A 17758-nucleotide genomic window follows, 5' to 3' on the forward strand; every position below is an offset into this window, starting at 1 on the left:
CCCACTACATTTCATAGCTCATCCTCCCACACTGTGTGGTTTACAAATGGGTCAGCACTTGCAACTTCTTTCAGCAAACAAAGAAACATAAATCTTTGTCAATGCAAAATCGCTTATGTGGCTTGCGCAGCGCAGACAAACATAGGTGTGGTTGAAGTGCACAGCATAGTTCAGAACATCTCACGGGAGGCAACCATCTTAAAAAGAGCTAGGTGCCTCGATGTTAGCACGAGAGAGGGTGTGCGCCTTGATTACCTTCGCTAGCGAAAGTCGGCATCAATGTTCCACTTAGGCAGCTTGCAAGTGGACAGCGTTTCTCGCTCTGCTAACCCGCTTGTGGCTAAGCGGGTTAGCCACAAGCGGGTTAGCCGCAAGCGGGTTAGCCGCAAGCGGCTAAGCGGAGGGCGCATGCGAATTCGCGCTTCCACACAGCTGCAGAGCGGAGCGTAATAACACCAAACTAAAGCACTTTACTGAATTAGGGGTGTCACCCAATGAAATGAGATATGTCAGTTTGCCATGTTAGACTTTGTCACAAATTTCTAGGAGAACGACACCACTGTCCACTTTCGTAACTTTGTATCCAGGGCCTATAGTGTCAGTGAAGCACCTTGCGACAACAAAAGGTGGTAGTGCTCATACAGTCTTTTCGAGGGTTTCAGTATGGGTCACATGGAAAGATTTTTGTTTCTGGAAATCATGCGCCAACACAGAACTAGTAGACCACTGTTCGAAGGAAAAGTCTGGTTATGCAGATACCATACAAACTACAAAAAAGTGTGTAATAAAAAAGTGAAATCATGTACAAATCATGGCTTACAGGGATTAACATCAGTAATATCTGAACTCCTGAACGAATATCCCATACATTTAAGTTTTTGCAGAAGAGAATCTCCCCAATATAACTTAAAAAGCAAGTTAACGCAATATTACTTTCTGAGGGCTAGGTTTGTGCCATGGGTTGTATTACAGAGTTCATTTTGGTGTAAGATGTGTGTTTATTGTCAAAAATATGGTACATGTGTAACAGTCTGTTTGTCCTCCTTTTATTCTTCTCAAGAGCAGAAAAGAATAGTTGTATCTGCATTGATGTATGTACCTCATTATGATTGTATGATGTGTAACAATATGAAAAGGATCGTACTGCTGTGGCTGTTGTCAGGGTGACAGCCTAGTCAGGTACTTTCTGGGCCTTTTGCTATGCCTCTCAAGACAATTTGTATAAATTATCTTGAATAAAGAATGAATGTTTTTGACAAAAAATGTGAAAGATTCATAAGTGCGCCCCCTTTACAAAAGAAGGCGGTCAGGCAGCTTGCAGAATGCGCTTGAAGCCATAAAATGAATATAATTTTGACAGCTCTGCCAGCCACCCACCACGAAGCCCAACAAGAGAACACGACATGATTTTGTATATATAAAGCCTGCCAGAGACAGCAGTATACAGTCACTGTAACCAAACATGATATAACCTAGCTTGCCTATTTCACACAAAGTTAACCCTCATTGCCAGGATGATCAGATGCAATACAGAGTGGGTATAATAGAGAAAAGGTAGAAGGTGATAGAGAATGATTGAAGAACAGCATAGGAAAAGGCAACTACTAATTTCCCCCGGTTAGGTCAGTCTGGGGGGTGCCCCCTACGTGAAGCTAAGGCCAAAGGTGTGTGTTGTCTCCGTTGAGTGGCCTTAAAGATACAAACACTCAGCATCAGCTCAACCCCCAGGATCCCCATTTCCCCAGACATGGCTAAGCCACACATGATTTAACATGGGCAGGTCCAACCCCCATGTGTTCGGGCCTGTGGTGTTTCAACACACCAAATGCCTGCTGACACCGACATCCCTGCGGGACACAAATAGACTTGCCCATAATGAATAACATGTAATTAAGTATTTGTATTCAAATACATTCTTGGTAGTTTTGTAATTGAACAAATTACTTTAGTAACTTGGTAACACTCACTGCAGCTGAATTACTTTCTTCTTAATTACATGTAACCAGTAACTTTATAATGACGAGACAGGCTGTAACGGTGTTGCTGCTTTCAGCATTTGAATATTTTAGGAAGTGCAGTAGAATGTCTACATATGTGCCATGCTGCTGCCACCTGGATGCACATCTTCGGACAGCCAAACCTGGGTGCTCTATATTTGTTCTCATCTTAACGGCAGATCGTGTGGTCTTTATTGTGGTCGGTCCTGCATTCTGCATCTTGCAACGGTTTCACATACAATGTAAAATAATGACTCTTGTAACAGTATAGTTACACTTTTCTATGCAGCACGAGTGCCCCCATGTTCTGCAAGTTTAGCCTTGGCTTTTTTATAGACACTGAATAGTTCCTGACCTTCGTTTCCCTTTCTGATATCTGTGAGTTACATCACCCTTCCCCCCAGCATTCACTTCTAACAAATTTTCAGTGTTGCTGTTGATGTTGTTGAAGTCATCAAAAGAAAATGAGGGCAAATACATACATAAATTTTGAAAAGCGATTGTCAGTGGTAATAACCTATGAAGGCTGCAGAGGACACACTGAAAGAGCCAGGCGGCTCTTTTTATTTAGTGTGTGCAATGTTAATGAATGCTTGGAGCAAAGTGAAGTAAGAGTAGTCCATTACTTTTTAGTAAATGCTCAGTTACTTTTGTGTGGCATATTACTCTCTGTAATCAATTAAACATTTTTATTGAAGTAATTCAAATCAGTTACTTTTTTTTTTTGTAGCATCTATAAATCTAGCCACAATGAAGACTCCACAAGAGCACACATTTTCGTCTTTTTTTGTACACATGACAATAGCTGCCATGAGGCAGATTAAACAGCTTTATCTTCCAGGCAGTATGGTGGAAAGACATGACATCACACAACTGATAAAGTACCACACTTCCTTAAGTATAACTCGTATAATACCATGGACAACTGAAACGCAAACAGTGGAGCACAGCTTGCCTGAAGCATAACTGAAGGTACAGTGCGCGCCATCAGCCAGTCATCCATGTCCACATGCATGTATATATTCTTTTCGCACAGTGTGTGGGGCTGCTCATCCTACTGCGATAATGCCATGCATACTATTTTTTGCGAACTTAAACTGCGTTAGGGACGAGACACCGAGGTAGAAGAAGACAGGACGAACGCAAGTTTAGCCTTGGCTTTTTTCGTAGTCACTGAATAGTCTTCTACCTTGGTGTGTCGTCCCTAGCGCAGTTTAAGTTCACAAAAAGTATGTCTTACCAACTAGCCTCCCAACACACTCTCCTATACCGATTAGACTCTGATGCTTGTTTGCTCACATGACTTACTTCAGTAAGGCACTTATTACAGTAGGTCGAGCAGCCTGGCACTCTGCGTGAAAACCATATGCACATACATGCGGGCAAGGATAACTGGCCAATGGCATGCGCTGTACCTTGTCATGCTTCAAGCATGCGCTGCACTGTTCGTGTTTCAATTGCTCGTGATAGTAATTAAGCTGTAAAAGAAAACATATGTTCTGGAACATACTTACACTAGATGACAGGCAGTTCAGCCTATCCTTTGCTTCAAGTACAGCAAGCTGGGAGTTGCTGCTTTGATCACTGCTTGCATGGAATGAGTATGTTATAGCCATATGAGGAACTCTCTGTTGTTCAGCATCAACATAAGTATCCTCAGTGAGAAGGACATGAATCTTGAAGAGCTTCATATACATGTGCTCCATTGTGCTACTGGCATCCATAAAATAACAAAGAAACTGGTTCATGTTTGTCAGGCTGCTCACGTGAGCCACCATCAGATCCATCTGCAAAACAAATGACCCCATAGCTTAAAACGACAGAAAGCTGGGCTAGTTGGTAAGGATTCATTATGCAAAAAAGAGGTGAGGCGTGCAGACAGGACACGAGAGTAGAGAAGTGAACACGAACGCCGGCGTTCGTGTTGTCCACTTTTCTACTCTCGTGTCCTGTCCGCACGCCTCACCTCTTTTTTGCATAATTACTCATAGCTTAAGTGTCAACAGTGTAGAAATATGTCAACACACCTACAACGTGATACTGGCACACAACTTTGCCGGTATACTACCAACACTGCAACTGAAGATGTCACTAACAATCGCTTACACCGATTATTTCAGTTGTCCTCACAAAATGGGCTATGATGTGGGCCGATTTCCCCAAGTAAGCTCAATGAAAGACATTACACGTTGCATAAACGCATACTTCAGTGCGACACAGTATGGATAAAAATGCACTTACCCTTTTTAGCAAGTGATCTAGCACGTTCACGATCAAGTCTTTTTGATGGTGAAGCTTCTTCAGGCGCCTCTGTAGCTCGTCCTGACCGAGGGCATACGCCCGCGTACCTGACATTCTCGGCAACAAGCTCTGAAAGGGAATACTTGAAGTGTGATGACACCTTAATAAATGATATCACGGTCTTGTCAAAAACAGCATGGCTACTGCTAGGCTCATCATGACAGGTGCGTGGCTATAACAGTTGCAAGCAGACGTTGCTGCGTCTTCCAACTCGCAGATAAATTCCACCACAGAATTAAGCTGTAGTACTGAGTTTAGTCAACATTCTCCAGGCTGAACGCGTCAGTGCGCGGTAGAGATAGGCTGGCGGCGCCGTACAAAACTGCACTAGAAACAAACGGCATCACAACACTTCGCCACCAGGCTGAACGAGCGATAACGTACCAGCTACACGCGCGCTTATTTGGAGCACTTAACGCGAAACAGCGACAATAATTAAGTAATAGAAGGCCAACAGTATTTCACGGTGACTGTGACTTAAAAGAACAATTTTACGCACCAGCCAAATGCGGCAACTTGCACGGCGTCAACACGTCAAACGCTGCACTAGAGAAACCACATGCGACTCCACGCAGGCCGGCTGAGGCCGGTGAACAATAGCACCAACGCCTCCTATAATATACTATGCCTGGAACGTGAGCCGCAAACGCGCTGCCCTTCCCTCGCCTGTACTTTCCTCCTTTTGGTACGGTGGCGAGCGCCTCTTGCGGCCAGCCCTTGTAAACACGCCGGTGGCACGGCTACTGGGAGACGCTACCGGGAGCGACGTCGGCAGCCAAGCGGCTGGCGCGTCGTGAGCTTTCGGCGGCGGCGGCAGTGGTTGCCATGAGGACCGGTACGGTGGCGCGCGCCGTCCTGCGGCGCATGGTCGCAACACTCGGCAGAGAGCTCCCAATGGAAAAGAGAGCGACGTTCCAGGCATATAGTTATAGGAGGCGTTGAATAGAACGCAGCATCCACGTGACCCTGCGTTCCCGGATGTAAGTCCAACTGTCCCTGTGGGCATAGAGTTAGTAGACCTGTGGGGCCACCGAATTGGCCTCGAGCTCCACCACTGGAAAAGCTGGCGCCACCGTCGGCGTGACGTGCTAGGAGGGATCACGTGGACATAGCGGCCGCGTCGGCTGCTTCGGGCGCGCCGAAGCGAGCTGAAAACGAGCTTAAATTCCCTCGTACGATGCGGTTTTCATTTAGTGGCGAAATTTTCCCGCTTCGAGTGTCTCCTTTACAACGCTTGAAAGCACTACAATAGGTAGTGGCTGCCTTTCAAGGCGCGCGACATGGTAGACTACTGCTCGGTGCCGCAGGGCCGGACGCACGTAACGGAGGCCGGTGTCAGCCTTATTCGCACGTAGCCGCAGGACAAGAAGCTGTGTGAAGCTTGGCTCGCGAAACATAAAACCGGCAAACAGTCATCGGCTACAACTCGGGTATGCAGCAAGCACAGACGCGAGGAAGATTTCTGCTACGGCGCCCGGTCTGCGATGTCCTGAAAACGTGCACTGAGACGCTCGCCCGAGTCCGCTGCCCGACTAATGTCATGACGGTTTGGTCTATGATATTGTCGATGCTATAGATACTGGCAAGTTGAGTGGAGTGGAAAGGCAGAAAAAAAGCCTGGCATATGGTCATGTTTGTGTTATGAATTAATGCATGCACTGGATTACAAAAAAAAAAAAGAGCAGCGGGAAATTGCACGCTGAGAACACCGATAAACATACAGTGCGACGCAACTCGAGAAATAATATTGAAAGGTCAAAGAATTTAGAAGAAAAAAAAAGATTGAATCGTCGCGACGGCACATCACAGTCCCCGTAGGCGTCGAAGTCTCTACAATGAAGTTATCTTTGAACAGTTGTGATAGCACCCACGCAACAATGGTTGCTTGTATTCTGTCAAATGCTCATATTCTGCGGCCTAAAGCTCATGGCGCGGTGCGAAAACGCGCGCGCGGTGAAAGCGAAACAGTGCGCGGACAAGCATGCAGACGCGCAGTCAGTCGCGGCGAATCTGCGCGATCGCTGCATTGAGCTTCATTCTATTACGCTCCATTTAGTTATACAAACACTATAAGAACATATTTCACATAGTTTGCTCTCAGCGTTTACCTACCTTTCACGCAAGAAGCCGGTTCGGGAGACTCCATCACGGCGACCGCGCGCAGTGACGTTCACTGTACGTATTCGGTAAAGAGATAGCGGCTGTAAACGATTGTGTGCTTTCAGTTTGCCAAAGATTATTATTTAGACAGTAAGAAACTTCTCTCGTTTCGAAAGTACTTACAGAAATGTCCGGTAGAGCTCGCGCGTGGTGTTTTCAGTGAGCGCTGACAGCAAAACCTATGAGGAGCGCGCCACGTGATCCCTCATACTACGCCAGCGAGGCGCTCCCGATAGAGGGCGACTCCGTAACTCCTCGCCGCCAATACCTAGGGTGTCACGTGATTGGGGAGGTTGGTTTCTCCGGATTATACAACCCTAGTGCGTGCAATGACACGGATATAGTGCTTGGAATATACATACTGGCACTATAACACGGAAACTACGTGCTTTCAAACATCGCCTATTCCGCTTCGGAATGGCGCACGTCTGTGATCGGCGTGCGTCTAAAAATGTCGCACAAAAATTCCTCACGTGACCTGATCCTCGGTGCCTAGAGACAGGATTGTTTAGGGATTTTTGAGAAGGCACGATGGTTGCGCCGAACGACGCCGTGGCGTGTTCGTTCTCGACTTGACCGAGGTATGTGGAAAGGGGTAATGGTTCCAGGACTTACTTTTCGAAATGCGGTTGTTTGCTTTAAATCAGGGGTACAGTCAGGACTCGACGGGAACCAAAGGTCAGTGGGTCGCCTCGCATTGGGCGCTCACGGGAAGACCAAATGAAGCTGCAGGTGCAAGGGATATGGGCTGGACTAGTTTTGAAGTGAGGGAAGCTCGCAGTAAAATTGAGTATGAAGAACGGCTGAGGAATATGGAGGAAAGTAAATGGGCTGGGAGAGTGTTCAGGTATCTGTACAGGCAAAACATTGATTCACAGTGGAGGAAAAGAACTAGGAAGCTTACCAGCAAGTATGCGGCCTGTGGGGTGGGCAACACAGCAACAAAGAAGGTCAAGCGGAAAGTCAGAGAGGCTGAATTAATCTCATGGGTGCGGCAATGGAAAAGAAACCTGCCATGAGTAACTACTTAAGGGGAAAAAAACGAAATTAGGAAAGAAACCATTTATGATAACTCAAAGGGAAGCTCATTACTTTTCGAAGCGAGATCGGGATGCCTTAGAACACGCACCTATAAAGCGAGATATAAGAAGGAAGAAGAAGCATGTGCTTGCTGCGGTAAAGCTAGGGAAACGACGGAGCATATTTTATTAGAATGTGAAGACGTCTATCCAGCGGTCGATTTAGGCACCACTGGCCTCCTTGAAGCCCTTGGGTTCAGCGGGAGCAGTGGTAAAGCAAACAGGTCTGCAATAGACATCAGTAAGAGGCGATTGGAGGATTGGTGGAAGAAAAGTAGGGAAACGACAAAGGACGGAGACGTACAAAAGCACAGTTCGCAATAGGGTATCAGAAAATTTGGACGTGGTAGTTCATAGTGTTTTTTTTTTCATTGGTTAACCTAGGTAGGATATTAGACAGCATAGTAGCAAGAGCTTGGTGGCGCAAGCCACCGCCCCGTTCCAAAGGGGACGCTCATAACATCCATCCATCCATCCATGACCGTCCCCTGGTCCGCGCGTTGTTGAACATTGCTCGTGTGATTGTGCTTGCGTTGCTTGTGTGTTGGTTGGAGGTTCTGTGTTACTTGGCGGAAAGCCGTGAGAAGTGGTAGTGCGGCTTTGGCCTCAGTGAACTCTGGCAGTACAGAATTTGCGTTTTGTAACCCGTGCTTCCTTGAGAACCCCGCGGTGGTGACAATTGAATTGTCGAAGTGGCCTAGCGCATCGGCACCATAGTTCAGCGAACCGCGATGTGGCGTCGCCGTGTACGCCTTTGCTTAACGGACATCGAGGGATGTGCTGCTAGCTACAAGTCATGTAAATGCGACTGTGTCGACCGCCCTCTGTTCAGTGCTGAATGTGTGGTTGGTGTGCTGTGCTTGTAACGAGTGGCGCAGCCGTGCAGTGAAGGTGGTGGTGGAGCAGAGTGGCCTAGGGACTCCATGTGCGCGTTCAGACATGCGCTCCCGTTTAGCGGCTATCGCGGAATTGTGGTGTGCTCCTTGTCTTGTATGAAGTTTATGATGCTAACACACAGCATGTTCACGTTTTTCCGTGCTACTTCAAAATGTGAAATGATAGTATCTTATCACCAATGGTCTAGCAACGTTTCATGAAAGCGTCGCACTTATATCCTGCTTTTCTTTATTTTGATGTTCTTACAGTTATGTTTTCTTTATATTGTGCATCGCATTGACATGTATAACACATCGAACCAAACACTTCTTTTTTCTCTTGTTTTCTTCACATTGTCAATTGTTGAGCAACGCACTTGTCTAATGTGTCTTGATGTGTGTTCATATATCTACTATTGCGATATGATGTGTGTTCGTATATATAACATTTTACCATTTGAAATTATATAATTCAGTGCCGTACTTGACACACCAGTCGCTTTTCTCCAGTTCCATTTGATTGTATGTGTGCTCTTTTTGTTGTTCAGGTACATTTGTACCGAAGTGTAACCCACTCCTGCTTAGGGCCTGGAATTCAGGCTAGCAGTACTTAATAAATAATAAATAATATGTCATTTGCATGGCGGCCGAGTTGAAAACGAGGCATATGTCTGTGTTCTTTGCGTTTGTGTGTTGTAAATTACGTTCTATTGGGGAAGTTCTGGCAGTCTTATTACGCAAGGAGTACGAACGTAAACATATAAACATATTTCTGTGTGTGTGAAATTTTGAATTACACATAATACCCTTTACGACTGATAAGTGGGCTACACGGCCTGTGTGAATCAGCTACCTTTTGTTGCAACGCTCTTCCGTGTGGTAGACTGATGCATGGTGCGCGTTTTATTTCTGTACTGTTGTAAAAACCATTTGTTTATTCACTCAATACAAATGTACTGCTTCTTTGCCGCAGTACATTTTAGTTACGCGGTGAAGCATACTAAAAGTGAGAGGGGGCGCTATCACCCAGCATAGTATGTCCATTGTTACGTATTCGACGGCTAGACGCCGAGGGCGGCAGGACGACCGGCCCAGGGAACAGACAACCGACGCAGCTCCAGGAAGACAATCGCATTTATTGGGTCGGCGACGCGCTTTTTAAGCGCTAAGCAGCCAATCAGGGAGTGGCAAAAAGAGAAAGATATCGTGGCAAGCGGGGCAATCTGATCTGTAGATTGCAACGGAGAATGCGGCCAGCACCGCGAATGTTACACCACTTAGACTACCTGAGAAGCGGCGGATGCACGAGTGTATAATTAAAGAACTCTTATGACCAGTGACAGTGGCCCCTTTCCCCCTTTTAGTATGCTTCACCGCAAAACATTGGTCTATTGCGAGAAAGGTAATCTTAAAAAAGCTTAATTATGCAACATTTCTTTTGTAGCTTGCTACACTGCAATACATGGGTGGAAATAAGCATTGTGCAGTAAAGCATACTAAAAGTGGAAAGGGCACATAGGTTTACTCTGTGCTCATTATATTCAACTGTGATATAATTTGTAAGTGCATCTGTGCTTGTAGTAAGCTTCATTGACAATTCATTGTACATTACAACTTCATATTGCAGGGAAGCCTACTAAAGCACATTTGCCATTATGGAACGCGTTATCCACTTCAATGCAGGAGCACAATGTGGATTCATGCCCATGCTTTTGGCCGGACTGCACATGCTCTTTGAGAATTGATTTGTTGTTTGTAAGGGCACTGGTACTTTAAACTGGCGGGCTGAAGTTAATATGTAAGCACAATTTTTATTGAGGGGACAAGATGTTGCCAAGATGGTTGCAGCACAGCTTATTTTTTTTCTTCCAGGCACCTTTTCTCCTAGAAGCTTCCATTGCAGTGTTTCGAGCCTCTTTGAGCCAGCACACAGTGTATATAAACATCAGACACTGATTGGGAACATCACCTATCCTCTGTGCAGTAAGTTGTGCATAGGAGAAGTTCATGCCTATCTATAGTAAAAAAAAAATGTAGCACGACCAGACAAAATAAAAAAAGGGGGTGGGCTGCAGCGATCATCATCATCATCCTGGTTACGCCCACTGCAAGGCAAAGGCCTCTCTCATACTTCTCCAACTACGCCGGTGATGTACTGATTGTGGCCATGTTGTCCCTGCAGATTTCTTAATGTCATCCGCCCACCTAACTTTCTGCCGCCCCCTGCTATGCCTCCCTTCCCTTAGAATCCAGTCCGTAACACTTAATGACCATCGGTTATCTTCCCTCCTCATTACATGTCCTGCCCATGCCCATTTCTTTTTCTTGATTTCAACTAAGATGTCATTAACCCGCGTTTGTTCCCTCACCCAATTTAACGTTACACCCATCATTCTTCTTTCCATAGCTTGTTGCGTCGTCCTCAATTTAAGCGGAACTCTTTTCGTCAGCCTCCAGGTTTCTGCCCCATACGTGAGTACTGGTAAGACACAGGTGTTATACACTTTTCTCTTGAGGGATAGTTCATGTTCAACCTACTGTTCATGATATCAGGATGCCTGCCAAACGCACCACGGCCCATTCTTATTCTTCTGGTTATTTCAGTCTCATGATCCGGATCCGTGGTCACTACCTACCCTAAGTAGATGTATTCCCTTACCACTTCCAGTGCCTCGATACCAATCGGTAAACTACTGTTTTCTTCCGAGACTGCTAAACATTACTTGTGAGTGTGCATTGCAATTGGTCTCCTGAGTTACTAAGCAAGGCAATATCATCAGCGAATCTCAAGTTGCTAAGGTATTCTCCATCAACTTCTATCCCCAATTCTTCCCACTCCAAGTCTCTGAATACCTCCTGTACACATGCTGTGAATAGAATTGGAGAGATCGTATCTCCCTGTCTGATGCCTTTCTTTATTGGGATTTGGTTGCTCTCTTTATGGAGGACTATGGTGGCTGTGGAGCCACTAGAGATAGCTTTCAGGCTGCAGCAATGCTAAGTGTTAAATGATGCTTTATCCTTTCCCTTGAGTTTTCCGTTTTTGTGCTTTTCATTATGGATTCTCCGCAGTAACCACACGATTGAGCTTATTGAACTTGAGCTTATTGGTTTCAGGTCTCTTGGTTGTTACTAACAGAACAGTGTGATAAATGAACAAGGGCTTGGAGGCATCCAGTCACCTTGCTTGTCTCATTGTGTCACTTCATGAGTGCCGTGAGCCTCCAGACCAACTAGCAAGGAAGGTTTGTTGCAATCGCTTCTGAACTGTATTGCCGCCAAACCAACAGTGCTCTCAATGACAACTTTTGGACAGTAGAATGCTTGCACCCAGAAAAGTAAGAAGGAAGCATTCAGAATCTGCAAAGTGGACCTTTTGAAGCTGGCAGCATTGCTGAAGGGGCCTTGTCTGTCTGCCCTCTTTATGGATACACCACGACGATTTCCTCTTTGAGAGGGATTGTTTCAGAGGTTGTTACATGGCAACAGTGCTGGGTGTCTAGTAACAGAGAAGCTTGTCTTTGCCCACTGTCAATAACCTGTTCCTTCTCCAGTGCCCCTGTGAAGTGCCTACTTTTTGGACGCAATGTGCTCTTCATGCATGCATGCATTTTTAGCTTGTAAAGACGTCTATTATAACCCCTTGCCTCAAGCTGGTCCTTGCTGATGTCGCCTAAGGCATTGGGGAGTACGGCGATGCACACTTACAAAACACTGTTGATGCCAGTGAGACCAGATTAATGGAGCTGCTGTGCTTTTTGTCCACTCCATCCTCGTTAGTTACAATGGGCAGTTCTTTGTCCAAACAGAAGGCATATGTAGTTGGTTGTGCATAGCTTGTGCACTAAGACTTGTTGGCGCGTTATGACTGACCTGCCTGAGAACCTTAGCAGAGTGCTTATATGTAAAAACCTTCCAATGTGTTGAGGATTTCCTTCTCTTTATCACACTTTTCCTGATGAACCCAGCAACTTGGTCAACCAGATATTCAACAGGCTTCCCACTAGTTTTCCCAGTGTCTCCTTTACCAGGGTGCTGCTCATGGATATGTTTTCTTGTGCTTCACTTCAACCATGGCCACACCTGCTGAACCTATAGCATGCGGTCAAAAAAGTGCTATACATCATGTTGCTCTAAACTCGTGACATGTGCTACAAGGCCTTGAGGAACACCCTCGTTTATTTACGCCCTCATCATACTGTATGAAGCTTCGCCTGATAAGTTCGACAATTAACAACTGCTATAACCACATGTCACACAAAATGAAGGCCACTGAGTGTACAGGTGGTTTACTTCAAATTCAACAAGCTTGGTTCTCCATTTGCAAGTGACTAAACTCAACTTGCCCTGTGACAAACTATGTGCCATATGCTGTGTCCCCTCCAAAGCTGAAGATGTGTACGAGATCCTGACATTCCGCAGCGGCTTCTGCACTGGACAAACAGGCTACTATAAAAACGACTGTCTTTACTAATATGCTAATAACATGAAAACGAGCAGCAATTTGGCAATTCGTTGGCACCAAGTGCAGGTGCAAACCACTCTTCCCCCAGATGTGTGTTGTTCACAGGAACTGGAGCTATACAAATGCAGATAAAAACAATGATTTTTGAAAGTAGTAGAGTTGCACTATATTCTGCACAGGCAGTGCTACATGTACCGCTGGTACCTTATAGCCACAATTCATGGCTGCACCAGCATGCAAAGGCACTGTTCTTGAATTATTAACTTCTATTTATTATATTTATGGTGGCCATATATTGCAAGTACATATCCACATTGTGTGCAATATGGTTAAATAATGTCAACTATGATAGCCATCCCTAATCTGAAATGCAACAGCAGAGCAAAGATAGGCAACAAATTGTAATTCAAAAAGACAACCAGCGCACAGGATAAGTGACACTTCCTTTTATTGAGAAAAACGTCACGTGTCATGCCACCAGCAATGGGAAGCAATCTTTCAAGCTTGGGTGAAACTTAGCAAAATGCTACAATCGCACTCAAATGTAGAACGGCCTTGGGCACAAAAACCGACATGATATTGTACAGAATGAAAGGGCAAAACTCCATCTAAGAACTCTATGGCACCACAGACTTGACATGGTGTGAAAAATGTTAACACGCCCTACACTTAAAAAAAAACAAAAGTAAAAAAACATGGAAAACACTTTAAAATGCAACGTGCATCTGAAACCAAGGAAAAAAAACAACCCATAAAAGGTTTTGCTATGTCTTTCAATGATTTAAATTGTCAAACTGTCTAGTGACTTCTTAATGAACCTGCACAGGTGAAAAGGAAGGAAAGAAAGAAAGCCCAATAGCAGGGCCGCAGAAAATGTTGCCAAATATACTTTACCTCCCAAGGATACCTCCGGTTTAGTTGTGGTCTGACTTTGCACAATAATTGCGTATAAGCATTTCTTGTTTAGAATAGTTTAGCAGATAGGGAAGAAATGACCATGAGAGCACCAGGTGTATGCAAAGTCTATGCACATAAAGCCACTGCTTTCTTCTATTTTTTTTCTCTACTACTATTCACGAGTATTTAAGTGCCTTAATAGCACTGCTAACATCCTACTGCAAAACACAATAATGGGCAAGTTGTGGCATAAAGAAAATTGCAGTTTCACTCGTAATGCAAAACGATGCAGTAGCTGGTGAAATATACACAGGAAGGTTGCGTCATGCAGTGTTTGTTGAAGTGAACACTTGCCTATGCAAGTCAGTAATCTCTTTTAGAGAAGTAAAAGAAGTACAAGTCGTATTTATTTGTGCGAGTTGTGCCTCCCAGTATTGAAGTGAAAAGACTGCTTTTCTTCCTCTTTCATATCCGGACTTGGCCACTGGTCCCCACCAAAACAACCCTTTAGCTTCTTATTGCTGAATTCATTTTGCTTTTCTCAAATCTATATTTGGGCTACCCACTGCTAGGTCTCGCTTTCTGCTTGAGGAAAACAAGAAACCAACAGCCCCATCCAGTAAATCTGAGAAGCCAAGCACTAGAAGAAGGTTAATGAAGCAGATGCACCCAATCATTGTTATTACATGTAAAAAAATTTAACATAGAACTGCCATCACAAGTGGGAAGGTGATGTGTCAGAACTTGAAGGCATGGACGCCCGCTCTATATGCAGTACGCAGACATTGTGCAGGTGTTAGCCAATCTTGGCACCTGTTGGCTTGATTGCGCTCTCCAGGATCAGTATTCACCATGACTGTGCCTTCAGCAGAGTGGCTAAAATATAGAATTGTGGACTGCCAATCTTTTGATCGTATGTTTGAATCCTCGCAGAACAATGAGAACTTCATTTGCAATATTCTAGCAAGACATTTAGGAATTCCAGTGACAACACCAGTAAACAATCGGGGGAGTTAGCCCATACCAGCTATTGCTGTAGAAAAGATGACTGGCATAAGCACAAGAATTGAGATGGATACACTACATGCCTTTGTTCTGGTGGTGGTCCACTACTTTGGTGCTACAGCTACTGATCTCAAATGAGTTCAAGGAGCAAGAATTTAGCCCAGAAAGAATATTCCGCTTAACAGCTGTATCTAGTTGTATCATTTTGCCTATGCAGCTTTATAGAACCCTGTCCACACTTGCCTAAAGCACATGAGTGGCATCCTGAAAAAAATAAAGAGCTTTTGATATTGCTTTGGAGAAAATTCATCTGTTTTGGCCTAACAGTACGTATACATACTGCATGTACTTGCATTCGGTATACCTTATCACCAACTGTTACATCACTTTCTTACTTCGTCAGCAAATCACTCCTGCAACCAAGTGTGCTGGTCCGGGTTTTACCTGTATTTCCACCTGTGCAGTTGGTAAAAGTCTTTGGCTGTTTACTGTAACTTCATATTTAAAACATTTGGTTGCATAAGAGGCTTTGGCAACACTGCTAACCCTAATGCCTGGGCAGGCTTCACGAAAGGCCACCAGTACCTCCTTGTTGCAGCCTATGCTCAACATTCTTCTTGGTTCGACTGTGACTAAGAACCCATGTATCTTTCCTCTGAAGCGGCTGGTATTGGCGATGCTTTGATGCAGAAAGAGGCTATTGTCACAGGTGCCAACCCTAGGCCAGAAGCCAATCTGGCACAGGTGGAAATAGTCTTGTCTTTCCCATATGGTGGTTCAGCCTTGCAAGGCATATTCCTTCAGTCAATTTGCATACTGTCAATGTGTGTGAGACTGATCAAAGGTTGGCTATGGTATCAGGTTTCTTGCCTGGTTTTGGTAGTGGCATCATGACCAAGTGTTTCCATTCCAATATTCCAGATTTCATTGATTACAAGCAATCGTGCTTGCTTCCTCGTTTCTGCAAGATTCCTCAACATCTGCAAAATGACTCCATCTTTGCCACATGTGCTTTAAGTTTACAACTCTGGTGATGGTCAGTCACTGTGAGGTGGTCGGGGAAAGCATCTGCAGCTTGTTCCTCAAATTACTCAGATGTGCACTGAAGATTGAGCAGCGTGTTTTCAATATTATTACAGTATTTGGTTCATCCTGTTATAGCCGAGAATGTGTCGCATCTTACTGAGACCTATACGTTGAAATTATGTGCAGTGGTTCATCCACTAGTCTCTGGCAAGTTTCTTAGCATGACATCTTGCCTGCTCAGTCTTGTGCAGAACATTGATCAGGGTTTGTTGCGTGCAGCCACAATTTAGGTATGCGGCTTGGCTTGCTCACCCCAAAGTTGCAGCAGGTGCTTGTCAGGGCTGAATGTTCCCCCAGTAAGCTCTAGTTCACATGTCGCTCTTTGCAGTGTGTAAAGAATGCGTGTTGCGAGCGATTCTTTAACACCTTCACATTTTGCAGACTCAAGTGCATCACGGAAATGGTCCCAGCCTGAAACCCTGATTTTGTGAATGTGGCACATTTTCACACCTACATCAAGTGTTATACTGGACAATGGTCGCTACCTTTTGGGGCAGAGTAGCACTGACACTCTGGATGAAGGCCCCAGTTGCCAATGCTAGGAAAGTGTACTGCCCTTCTGGTTGTAATGGAGGGCGTGGCAATTGGGATAGTTGGTGTCATTTGTTTATTTGAGGTCTGTGGTGTCTGCTTTGTCAAGGTGGCATCCTCTTGGCCCTACGTCTTTGCATCCCTAATGTGGGTGATATGCATTGAGCTCACCTCGACTGAGTATTCTGTGCTCGGGAAAGTGAATTTGAAGATGTCAAAGCTAAGTGATGTCACCTCGGCTGCGGTGCCTGGTTTTGGGACAGAGGTAGACCCATGCCAAAATGGCTTCCCTTTCACTGCCCTAGCCTGCAGCACACACTGATGAGAGATATGTTTATTCAAGCTGTTCTTTCTTTCCCCTAATTCAATAACAGCCAATTTTAGAAGTTGCAAATCAAGCTGACTTCATAAGACTGCTGATTTTTTAGTTAATTCTAGTAGCTTATTGCGTGGTCAATTTTCTAGTTGGGCATGACACGCTTCGTGCTTAAAAAATAAACTGTTTAAAGAATTCTTTGAGTAATATTAGGACAGGCAACTCTAACTGAGTGTTCACTGATTTTGTCGCAAAATGTGGCAATCAGCTAGGCAGACACTGTTACGACAGCATAGTTTTTAGGTTGTATGAGTGTAGAAGAAATAAAATTGGAGTTATGAAGTTCAAAGCCCTATTTTTACAGCCTCTCTTCATACTGCTGACATTAGAAAGCTTTAGATTAGTGGACGCAAGCAGCATGCGTAAACAAGAACCCTGTTTGAGTATTTCTGGGACCAATGTGGTTTGCATAACCAAGCAGCACACGTGTCGCCTGCATCATTTTGTCCAATACTATTATTTTCATTGTAAAGCAATAAATATCGCAGTAAGTCTGATCAACCTGCATCAATATGCTACAAATTTTTAAGCACTTAAGGTGTGTCGGTTGAGCGTTTAAAGCGCTTCACCACACCCTTGGTGACTAGACTTGTGCTTTCCAGTATTGCTAATGAACTCTTGAGATGTTTACATTGTTTTTCTGTGCTGTAAGAATAGTTTGACAGTCCTAATAAAATTGTTAAAGTGAAGGTCTGAGCGGTTGTATTGGCCATGTAATTCTAAAACTGTTAGGTCTGACACTGTCATACATTTGGCAACTTTAATAAGCCTCACATATGTATTGCGGTGGGATCATTCAGCATGTGAAAATAAAAATACCGGCACATAGAGAGTTCAAGAGCACCTGAGATTATAGTAAAGCGGGCGAAGCAGTACCTTCAGGGTAGCGAGGACATCAAAGCTGGAACTAGGGCTGCCATACATCCCGTCACCGCAATACACTGTTTGCTTCATCAGCGACGTTAAAGAGCTAAAAAATTATAGGC

At 44.7% G+C, this 17758-nt stretch overlaps 1 protein-coding gene and 1 long non-coding RNA gene across 3 annotated transcripts in view; one reads left to right on the forward strand and one right to left on the reverse strand.

Moving 5' to 3' along the window:
* Nucleotides 1-4983, reverse strand: part of LOC135906028 (nascent polypeptide-associated complex subunit alpha, muscle-specific form-like) — a 54921-nt gene extending 49938 nt beyond the window's left edge. Inside the window, exons 1-3 of one of the 2 annotated variants that reach the window (XM_065437171.2) lie at nt 4798-4983; nt 4239-4367; nt 3512-3784 (exon numbers count right to left, since the gene is read on the reverse strand). In XM_065437171.2, coding sequence (XP_065293243.1) covers nt 3512-3784; nt 4239-4352 — 387 coding nt within the window. In that variant the 5' untranslated portion in view covers nt 4353-4367; nt 4798-4983. The remainder of the gene's footprint in view (nt 1-3511; nt 3785-4238; nt 4368-4797) is intronic. The other variant, XM_065437170.2, reaches the window with a different exon arrangement.
* A 2001-nt stretch (nt 4984-6984) lies between these two features.
* On the forward strand, nt 6985-17468 carry LOC135906062 (uncharacterized). Its single transcript, XR_010565614.1, has 4 exons — nt 6985-7039; nt 10285-10395; nt 10820-10894; nt 16247-17468. It is a non-coding gene; the product is annotated as an uncharacterized lncRNA (long non-coding RNA).
* The last annotated feature ends 290 nt before the right edge of the window (nt 17469-17758 follow it).

Source organism: Dermacentor albipictus, chromosome 1 (genome assembly GCF_038994185.2).
Source record: "Dermacentor albipictus isolate Rhodes 1998 colony chromosome 1, USDA_Dalb.pri_finalv2, whole genome shotgun sequence".
NCBI classification, from domain to species: domain Eukaryota; kingdom Metazoa; phylum Arthropoda; class Arachnida; order Ixodida; family Ixodidae; genus Dermacentor; species Dermacentor albipictus.